This window comes from Myotis lucifugus, unplaced genomic scaffold, assembly GCF_000147115.1.
Source record: "Myotis lucifugus unplaced genomic scaffold, Myoluc2.0 scaffold_194, whole genome shotgun sequence".
In the NCBI taxonomy this organism is placed as follows: domain Eukaryota; kingdom Metazoa; phylum Chordata; class Mammalia; order Chiroptera; family Vespertilionidae; genus Myotis; species Myotis lucifugus.
Genome location: NW_005871242.1, coordinates 1335496 through 1346692, shown reverse-complemented (window position 1 = coordinate 1346692; position 11197 = coordinate 1335496). Strand labels below are relative to the sequence as shown.

At 39.0% G+C, this 11197-nt stretch overlaps 1 protein-coding gene across 2 annotated transcripts in view; it reads left to right on the top strand.

Annotated features, from left to right (window-relative positions):
- The first annotated feature begins 5387 nt into the window (after window positions 1-5387).
- The window catches only part of HOOK3 (hook microtubule tethering protein 3), an 89683-nt gene continuing 83873 nt past the window's right edge, over window positions 5388-11197 (top strand). For both annotated transcript variants that reach the window (XM_014462889.2, XM_023760799.1), the window contains exons 1-2: window positions 5388-5513; window positions 9514-9586. In XM_014462889.2, coding sequence (XP_014318375.1) covers window positions 5491-5513; window positions 9514-9586 — 96 coding nt within the window. In that variant the 5' untranslated portion in view covers window positions 5388-5490. The remainder of the gene's footprint in view (window positions 5514-9513; window positions 9587-11197) is intronic.

Here is an 11197-nt window from a genome sequence, read left to right as displayed (position 1 = left end):
TCTTCACCCGCGGCCGGTCGGGGGTCGGCGGGGAGGTGCCGGGCACGGGAGGCTCCGCCCGGGGTCCGAGGACGACTTCCCGGGCGGGAGGTGTGGGCCCGGTGGAGGCTAATGATGGGGTGCAGGCGGCACTGTAATTAGGGTTGTTTGCAGCTGATGAGGCGCTGGCGCTTCGCGGCTCCCAGGGACACCGAAGCGTTGCTTCCCTCCGCCTCCGGGGCCGCCGCCGGGGGCACTCGGGACCCCTGGTTACGACGCTCCTCGTCTTTGTTGTGAGGTTCGAGGAGGATGGAGCGCAGCCCTGGAGGGCTGGGCCGGCCCCCTGGAAAAGGGGAAGTGCTCTTAAGGGAGGGTAGGAAAAAGACAAAAAGGCACCCAGAAAAACAGTTTAAAATGCCAAATTCCCCTTACGATGAGAAAGGAAACCGGGTTGGGAGCCCTTAATTTAAGGGCAGGGAAGGTTAAAACCCCCATCGGGGAAGGGTTTTTTGGGGGTCAGCAAGGGAACTCGGCATCTCACTGGCAACGTTGTGGCATCCTGATGTTAAATTGCCAAACGTCTGTGGAGATCCTCACGTCTTCATGTAAACATGTGTTCGATTGTGATGCCAACGTGTGTGCCTTTAGCCGCCTCTTCAAGAGCTGGACACAAACCCCAGGCCTGTGTGTGTTTTCCCCCGGCGGTGCCAGTGCCTGGTGTGTGTGCGCACAGGTTGTCAGGGTCACAGGGGAAGCCTAGTGCTTCTTTCTTGGAGCATTCGTCTTAGAGCTGAAAATGTTAGGTACCATTTTTAGAATAAAATACTACTATGTTTATGGAGGTGATGAACTCATAAATGTTAAAAGAAAATGTCAGACATTCCTTTAGCGGTGCCTTGGGTTACAAGTTCAGATCCCTGGGGTATAGACGTCACTCTCCTGTGTGGGGCACTTCTGTGGAAAGGTTAGAGGGGCATTCCTAGGTTGGTTGTAAAAAATGTAATAAAAACAGTTTGAGGTTTTCCTAATTTGGCTTACGCCATGAATCCAATTATGTCTTTTGAAACAATACATACAATGTCAGAGCTTGATAATACTCGTTAACTTTTATATTAGGCCATTCTCGGGATTTCAGATTGTTTGCAATACTATTGACCTACAGCTTACACCTGTAATGGGTTCCAACTTCAGGCGGGGAGATGGGTTTCACTGCTGTATTTTAGAGGCAAGAAAGACTGATAAGCTGCACAATGTGGCCAAGGTTGGACTAGGCAGAGGAGAGATAGAGGAAAGACATTATCACATTCTTTGATACTGTGGAAGGGAGAGGTTTGGCAGAGGTTATAAACAGAAGATTAAGGATCTTAAGATGTGCGTTTTTTGAGTCTGTACAAAGTAGAGCCTTCCTCCACGCTAGAAAAAGAGGCAAGAGGGCAAAGATGAGGGAGCTAATTGAATTGGAAGTAGGGCTGCATTGTTTAAAGTCTAGAAAGAGGTGTCATGGAAACAAAGAGGTGTGTTTCAGAGCCACCTGCAAAAAGATGGTAGTGCAGTTATTTGAGTGAGAAATGCTAATATAATAAGAGGAAGAATCCTAGAGGGAAGTCTGAAGAGGATACTAACAGAAGCACACAGTGTGAGAGCACCTCTTTAGAATCTGGTAAAATGTCAAAACAGGTAATCCAGGCTATCAGCTGTGGAGAGAGGTCAAGGAATAAGGCATTGTAGAAAAGGCTTTTAAAAATGCCACTGGAAGGCTCATCAAGCAAAATTTCTGGAGAAGAGAAGATTAGAGATTATCATGGACAACACTAGAGATCAGAGTTCACACAGAGATGTACAATTCTAAGATTTGGAAACATTATAAAACATTGCACATTGAAATGTTTCCAAAGGAAGTTGAGTTTAATGCTACGTTTGTTCTCTTTGTCATTATAAAAAGCAGGATAAATGTTTATGTGGAAAATGTGGGAGGTAGCTGAAAATGTACATTGTCTCCTAGCTCCCCTTATGGAGGCCAGATTAATGCTGAGCACAATTCTAAAATTAAACAGGAGGGAAAATTGTATACAATACACTCCAAAGAAAAGATTCCCATTGACAATAATTTATCTATAATAATAAGAGCATAATATGCTAATTAGACCAGACAGCCGAACATTCTTCCTGATGTCCTGCCAGACAAAGCCACGGTGGCTGCGAGGACCGAGGGCAGGCAGCCTCGGTGGCAGCAGCAGTGTGGGGTAATGGGGGCGGCGCCTTCCCCTGATGGGCCCGGTCCCTTCCCGCAGAGGGAAGCCAGTAGGACAACCCCTGAGGGTTCCTGGACTGTGAGGGGGCAGGCTGCCTGGGCTCCTCCACCCCCCCACCCCCCAGTGCACAAATTTTCATGCACCGGGCCTCTAGTTTGAATATAAATTTACAGACAATGTGGTTGTGTGATTACTTTGCACACAGCAGGTTAGAAGGTAACTGCAGCACTCAGCAAAATACAGACAGCTGTCAGTAACATAGAAGATGTAAGAACTCAAAGTTCAGTCTGGGTGATTCAGTCTTTGAGCTGAGGTCTTAGATACTTCCAGAGGCTCCTTGTTCAGTTACTGAAGATCATAGTTATGATCCTGAATCTGAAATAAAAGTTTGACTACATAGCATTTACTTTGAGGTACGAGTATATAGTACATTTTAGAAGTTCTTCCAATAGAAATGGTAAGAATAAAGCTCAGCACTTAAAGGGATGGCTGTTAGTCACCTATGCAGAATTCAGTTCTGTGGAACATATCATTGCCCCAAATGCTGGTTAAATTGCTATTGTATCAAAGAGTTTACTAGCCCAAGAACCAAATGTTTCAAAATTTTTTTTGAAAGAGGAATGCTTATGAAAAGACAAAGTATCACACCACCAATGGAAAACATCTTAAGCTTAAATTCCAAATCAAAGTTTATACTACAAGCAAGTTCAGCAAGATGTGCTTGAAAATTTCCACCCTACCTCCTCTCCCCACCCTCTGAGTCAAAAATGGATTCCTACCTATCAGAAAAATTTGCCCTGCCTATTGCATCTGTCAAGCCTAATTTCTTGAACTGTACATGAAAAGATTGCTTTTTCCTGGGTTATAGAGACTGAAAAACCAGAAAGAATCTGGGATGTGACCAGTTAATGACAGGAAGCTAAGTGGGAAAAACATCATCCCATAGGCTCAGTGCATTTCTTTTAGGAAACCCAGTAACATTAACATACCCCTATAATTTTCATATTACTTATTTAGCAGCCTATAAAAAGCACACTAGTGTGTAAAGTTATGGAGGATATAATTTTTATGGTGGGTATAATTTATCTTCCCCAATCCATTCTCTGTGCTTTGCCTAAGTCCATTCTCAAACAGTTTTTGTCCTCTAATGGACAAGTAAAGAAATCAGATGTACAAAAGTTAAAGCACATATACTTTTTAAAACTTTATTTTTTTTTTTTAAATTGGGGGTTGGTATAACGTGGTAAGAGTATAGGTTCTGAAATTAGGCCACCTGGGTTCAAATTCTGATTTTTGTTTTATACTAACTGAGGGTGACTTTGGACAAGTAATTTCACCTCTGTGTTCTGATTGCATTCAGTTTAGATCTAAGAAGTGGCTCTTATGCTATCGTTAGTAGCCTGGGGCCTGACCACACTTTGAAAAACACTGCTCTACAGCAGGATTTGTTCATCTTAGCATTATTGACGTTTTGGGCTGGATAGTTCTTTGTTGTAGTCTCTGCCTGTGCATTCATTATAGGATGTTTAGTAGTAGCATCCCTGGCTGCTACCTACTAGATACCAATAGCACCCATCTAGTTGTTACAACCAAAAATGTCTCATAGGGAGTAAAGTTGCCCTGGTTGAGAACCTCTGCTTTAGAAACTAATTCCAGGTGATCTCATGCTTTGCTCTTCTCACATTTTTGTGGGGGAGGGTGATGTGGAGATTGGGTGGTGTTAAAATGGCTTCTTGGAATTAAAAGAGAGGTTACGGCCCACCAGGTAGAATGTTAGGCCTTAATGTAGTTAGGTGCAATTATATTTAAGTTTTATTGTTCTGTTATCCTGAAATATCTTGTAGACATATAATCCAATCAATAAAAATGTGTGTGAAGACAGATGTGTTAATTTCTGAGGTCACTGCAAGGTGAGCAACAGCAGGAATTCATTTAATGATGATACTGATTCTCAACAGAATCATATGGTCTTTATACAGAGGTAGGCAATAGCAGGTTTACAGTTGTGAGTACGCAAAACAGAATTTATTTTTGTATTATTATTTGTTATTGTATTTTCCCTATGAACAACTATAAATCTACTTTTGCCCACCCCTGTAAAATGCAGATCGCCTGACCTCACTCTGCTGCTTACTCCCCATTGCTCTTAGGATCAAGTCTTAACATGGATAATGAGGTTTCGCACAATAATGCTTCCTCTTTAACCTTGTCTTTCACCATTTTGCTCTTATCCCTGTGCTATCTCTTCCTCCAGTGTCCACCTCATCCATACTAAGCTTCTTTTCTTTCCTAGGTTGCATCCCACTCTCACTTCTAAACTGTGCTTGCTATTTGCATTTCCTTTAATACTGTCATTTTACTAAACTATAAACTGTGAGAGCGTGGCCTGTATCTGTCTGTCCTCAGTGATTTATTTCCTTCTAAGTCCTGGCTGAGCTGCTGGCTGTAATCATTGCTGGCTCAGCTGTATTATCTTACTCATGGAAATAATATCTACTATTTTTTGGCCACATCATGTTGACTAGTACACGGTTAGTTCTAATTCAGAGTACATTTAAAATCCAAGTGCATTGAATATCTAACTTAACCATAGTGTGACTTCTACATTTGTGTACATATTTTTGGCTGAGTAAAAGGAATCTCAATCTGGCCAGGCTTAAACAAGAGATCTGTCTCACATAACAGGAGACTTCAAGGTTTTTTAAGGTAGTGGCTTAATTTTGGCCTCCAGGACTTAGTTTTTCTAAACCTCTTCTCTGCACTCCACTGCATTGGCCTCATCCGGAGAAGGATCCCCTTAATAGCCACAAAGTGACTGCTAGCGGCAATGGAGGCAACATATTTATTCACATCAAGAGGAAATTGGTTGTTCTTTCCCAGAAGTTCAAGCATCTCTTTGATCCAAATTGTCTTTGCCTTATTAATACATCCCTAAGTCAGTCATTGGTAGAGCAGATCTTAGATTGATCATCTGTGAGTAGAATGGATGCTGAGAAGACACCCAGTGTCCTCCACAATTTCTCTTTTGCCAAAAGGAAAAATTTACAATAATAACCTGCAGGAAATTTCCCATAAGGGAAAATCTTTCCAACTCTCTGCCTTATGCAGTTTACTACAACTCCCAAGATGTGGTACTCACAAAAGAAGCCTACGAAGTCTTCTGTGTAGTTAACCATGGAATCTTTTTTCCCTTCAGATCCAGACATTTAATGTGGATGCACCATGCCAGACTGTGGAAGATTTAACGAGTGGGGTTGTGATGGCCCAGGTTCTTCAAAAAATGTAAGAATAAACTGCTTTATCTCTTTGTATGTTCTTATACATGGATATGTGGTTAGATTGAAGACATGGACAAAAAATAAAGTGCTTACATGACGTGTGTTGTGCATAATATAAGAACTAAGCAGCAGTAATACTTTTGATGGCATGTACTTGTTTAGTTACAGATTGACTGCAAGTTTAATTAGGGCTGTAATAGTTATAATACTCCAATGGTTTTAGCAGAATTATTTGTTCTTGTGCATAAGCTTGGCAGAAGTTTTTATGTTAGTAACCAGATTTTGCCATCCTAGAAGAATCTCAGAGACTCACTCCTAGCAATAATGCTGAAATGTAACAGTAAGGTCTTCCCTGACCACCCATGTGAAATAAGCAACAAACATCCCCTTGTGCTCTTATCCCTTTTAACCATTGTATTGTTCTGCAACGTATGTTAGTAGTACCTGATATGCCATGTATTTGCTTGTTCACACATACACACACACACACACACACACACACACACACATACACACACACTGTGAACTCCACCTAGAGGCAGGGTATTTGTTTTGATTACTGTTGTGTCCTTGCACCTAGGGCAATGCTTGGTGTTTGGTTGGGCCATATGAAAATGACCTTTTTCTGTAGATCAAAAATGGTCAAATAGCAGCAATTTCTTATGGTTTAATCTGCATGATGGATGCTCATGTTTACTGAATGACTAAGGGAATGAAATATTTATTTGGGTTATATAAAACATACCTGATTGTTTCCTTCTAAGTACTTTGAAAACAATAGTTGTATGGCTATCTTCAACTTTTGACCTGGGAATTTTTCAAATAAAGGATTACCTGTGAATTTAAGAATTCATTAGGTTTGATGCAATTTGGGGGATACTTGTATCTTCTGAAGCCCTGAGCACTTGTCAGCCTGATGACATGAAAAGGTTTACATATGACTAATGAGGATTTCCTGCATTTCTATTGAGAACCAGTGTCATCACTAAATGAGTTCTTGCTGTTGCTCACCTTAAAGTGAGCCTTATACAGTTGCCCGAATGAGAAGCAGCTCAAGTGCCTGCATTCAGGGACTCTGTGTGCCTTTAGCATTAGGGACTCATGCTTGAAAACTATAGTTTGCTATTGCTTTCTTGTGGAACTTACATAGCACATCTTTCCAGCTCTACAGGCACACACGCTTTTTGATGGAGCTCAAGAAGGCTCATTTGAGACCTGACCAGAGTGATCTTGTGATTATCATGTCACCTCTGAGTGGTGCCCTATTAACTTTTAGCCTTTGAAAGGTCTAGAGAGTTTCATTGAAGTTCTTAATAAAAATTATTTATGGGCATGTGGACATAGCTAAGTGAGCTTTCCATGTATGTGTCAGTAGCTGAATTTTTTGCTTAAGTTAGTTTGGTTAGGATTTCTCTCACTTGAAGAAACCAGAAGAAAGCCTGTATTGATTTAACAAGTGAAGATCATAAGAAACCATTATGTTCTACATGCAATTTAATAATTCCAACATACACTAAGGCATGTGAACAGTCTTTTCTCGTTTTTGCACTGCAGTGGTCAATTGGTTAACCCCTTCTTGTCTTTTCCTTCCACCCTTTGACCTGTTGTAATTTAATTTAGCACTTCTCAGAATTTTGACAGCTTCTCTTTCACTTGGCAGTATTGTCTTTAAGGTTCTTCCCTGTGTTTTTGTGGCTTGATAGTTCATTTCCTTTTAGCATTTCCCACCCTCTTTTTCTCAAAACTTTATTGAAATTAAATTGACATTCAATAAATCACACATTTTTAAAGTATAGAATTTGATAGATTTTTACCTTGTAGATGCCCATGAAACTTATCACCACAGTCAAGATAATGATCATATCAGTCACTTTGGAAAGACTCCTTGCCCTAGACAGGTAGCTCAGTTGTTTAGAGAGTGTCATCCTTATACGCCAAGGTTGCAGGTTCAATCCTTGGTAAGGGTACATACAAGAAGTAACCACTAAATGCATAAATAAGTGGAACAAGAAATCCATGTTTCTCCTTTTCTCTCTCTCTTCCTTTCTCTCTCTCTTTCTCCCCCCTTTCTTTCTCTTTAAAAATTTTTTTAATCTCTTCATTCCCTCCTTCCTGCCTTCCCTTCTTATCACTATAGATTCATTTGAAATTTCTAGAATTTTATATCAATGGACAGTATATTTTCTTTTTTGAGGAAAGGGGTGTGGCTTTTTTCGTGCAGCACAATTATTTAGGGATATGTATGTGTTTTTGCCTGTACTTATAATTTGCATATATTCCATTGTATGGCTATTGAATGATCTATTCATCTGCTGATAAACATCTGAGTTATTTTAGTTTTGACCTATTACCGATAAAGCTGCTGTGAACATCAGTGTGCAAATCTTTGTGCAGACATATGCTTCCATTACCCTTGGGTATAGCTAACTTTCCAATAAACATTTAATGACAAGGAACCAAAATATTTTTATGTAATTAAAAGAAAGTAGACTTAAGAAACAAAATATCTGTAAAAATACTAATGTTTGCTAATAAAAATGCCATACTAAGGAATGGAATAAAAATACAGTGTTTGTTTTAGACCCCACCTTAATTTGGGTAAGTTCAATAAGAACATTGCAGTATTTAAATAATTTTAGCAATAGAAATAAAATTTAATTTTTTTGTTTTCTCTGAAGGCATTTGACTGGTACATAGTTACAGCTAAATATGCTGGTACTGGCAAAATCTAAGGAAATGGTTTTGTAAGTTTTGTTTTTCATTTTTTCTTTTTTAGCTGCAGTCAGGACATAGCTATCTTTAGCTCCTTACTCATGAAGAACACTCCCAGTAAGATTATCGGTTGTTATGTCCATATCTGTGCAGAACTACAATCTTTTGAGATTTTGGAGAAAATTACTTTTATGTTGTTTTATCCTAGCCTGAGAGCATCAATTAAGGGCTACTTAGAAAACATTGCTGAAATTGTAACTACTTATCAAAACAGAGTTATGGCTAGATTCCTGCATAGTGAGTCAAAGTTTATTACTAAGAAAAGTCATACTGAATATAAGAAAGCTGTAAACTACTATTCTTGCTATATTCTGTCCAAGTAGTAGATTGGAAGCTTATTAAATGAACGTGCTATCACTTTCCAATTGCATTTCAGTCCAAAATATAGAGAACCTGCTATGTGTCGGACAAGAGGTATTGGGCAGCACTGCAGTGAACAAGAGCATAGACAAACATTCTGTGGTCTTGAACAAATAATTTCTTAGAGCATCAGTTTCAGAACCTTTGAAATGAGGATCATGCTGGACTAAAAAGTTTTGTTCTGTTTTTCTTTCCTTCTAGTGTTAGGAGATTTTCCTAAGAAAAATAGCCATAAGTATATTCAGGTTCTGTCCTTGTTTCAGTTTGTTTGTCCACACCAATGTTATCTTAGATGTTAAGCCTTTTGCAAATAGGAATGGTGTCCAACTTTGTCTAACACCTAGTATTATATCTGAGAAAATAGGTTCTCAGTTTATATTATTTTTAAAAATTGACATTTTAGAGACGGTATTGGTGGCATTTGAACTATTAAATGATGGCGGTCATTGAAATATTAGTTGAAAATTTTATTTTAACCTTAATAGTATATTTCTTTTGTCTATTTAAAATTACATCTATTTTAAATTTTTAGATATTAGTGTGGTGTCTACAACTTATGTTAATTCCAAGTTAGTGTATTTAGCTGTAATTTGTTTTTAAACTATAATAACTATATTATTACTTTTTATCTTTTAGTTTTTATGATAAAATATGTATTTTTTTAATGAGCTGAAAACAGTCAAATTGATTTTAGAGAAATCTATAATTGTATCTGGTCTCATGTACTGAGCTATTCAATGACTGATATGTGGCAAATACATTTTTATGTTACAATTAAGTGGTGATATGGCATGGGTTTCAATTTTCTTTTTTGTTTGTTTTTAGCTTGATAGCTACATGATCTTAATGTGCTAGCTTTTTCTTATTTTTAGAGATCCTGTATATTTTGATGAAAATTGGCTGAACAGAATCAAATCCGAAGTGGGAGATAATTGGAGGCTAAAGGTATTTTCTTTTTTTCTATCTGTAAATTAATCTTTTACTTGGTGTACAAAGAACTTGTTGATTTTTGATCAGATGCGTTCAGTGAGCTTTAGACACTTAGGTAGTCTTTAGTGAAATAATCTAGATTTGAAGATTGGAGGTAACCTGAAATTGCTCACTAAAATGTAATGGAAAGTAGTAAAGTATAGTGAGCCAGAGTGCCTATGTCCATATCACAGCTCTGCCATTTACTATCTGTGGGAAAGTCTTTTAACTTTTCTATGCCTCAGTTTCCCCATTTGTGAAATGAGTATTGTGATAGAATCCACTTCATAGAAATAAATGAGTTAATGTATGTAATGTACTTAGGATAGTGCGTGGAATATGTAATGGTAATTGCTAGTCTTAATAATGAGAAAATATTAGGAAATATAATTGAAATCAACACATTGATTTTAAAAATTTTATTGACTGATTTAGAGAGAGAGTGTGAGAGAGAAGGAAATATTGATTTCTTGTTCCACTTATTTATGTATCATTGGTTGATTCTTGTATGTGCCCTCACTGGAGATCAAACCTGCAACCTTGGCACTTTGGGGCGATGCTCTAACCCAGTGGTCACCAACCGTTGCTCTGCGGACCACTGGTGGTCTCTGAGGTCCAAAAGATTGGCGACTGCTGCTCTAACCAACTGAGCTACCTAGCCAGGGCTAGTGAACACATTGCTTTTTTAAGGCATTCTAATTTAAAATGTTCAAATATGAAAAAAATGAACCTACTAAAATAAAGGAAATAAAGTATCCTATATAATAAAACCCAAATATGCAAATTGACCGGACAGCAGAACGACCAGTCGCTATAACTGCACTGACCACCAGGGGCAGACGCTTAATGCAAGAGCTGCCCCCTGGAGGTCAGTGCACTCCCACAAGGGGAACGCTGCTCAGCCAGAAGCCGGGCTCATGGCTGGCAAACACAGCGGCGGCCATGGCGAGAGCCTCTCCCGCCTCTTCGGCAGAGCTAGAGACCCCTCAGCGGACATCCCCCGAGGGGTCCCATATGGCAAGAGGGCGCAGGCCCTACACCCCCCCTCCCCCCCCCCCCCCCCAGTGCACAAATGTCATGCACCGGGCCTCTAGTATTATATATTTTTCATGTCTCCAGGTTTTTCTAGAAGTATAAACATTAGTTTATATGTGAAAAATTTTTTAAATAAAGTTTTCAGGGTTTTTTTGTTTTGTTTTGTTTTTAATTAAAAATGTCTGTGGTTAACCATTGGATCACATTGCCGTGATTCAGCCTCTTTTATTTTATGGTCACAGATTCTGCTGCCTCCTAGGACATCCTCACCTACTAATATTGGCTAGGAACAGCTAAGTAGATGATCGACAGAATCATATTATATGCACATTTAACTTAACACAAATACCAACCATATGAATTGGGTAAAAAAAAAAAAAAATAGAAGAAAAAGTAATGGCTTACAATAAATAGTGCAGGTGATTCTGTCTGTCATTTCACCCAGAAAACATGGCCATTGGATCTGTTTTCTGGAGTGAGTGAGTGTTGGGAGATATCTGTATGTTGGTCTCTCATCCTTTCTGTTTCTAGGTTGCTTCTTATAGCACAAGT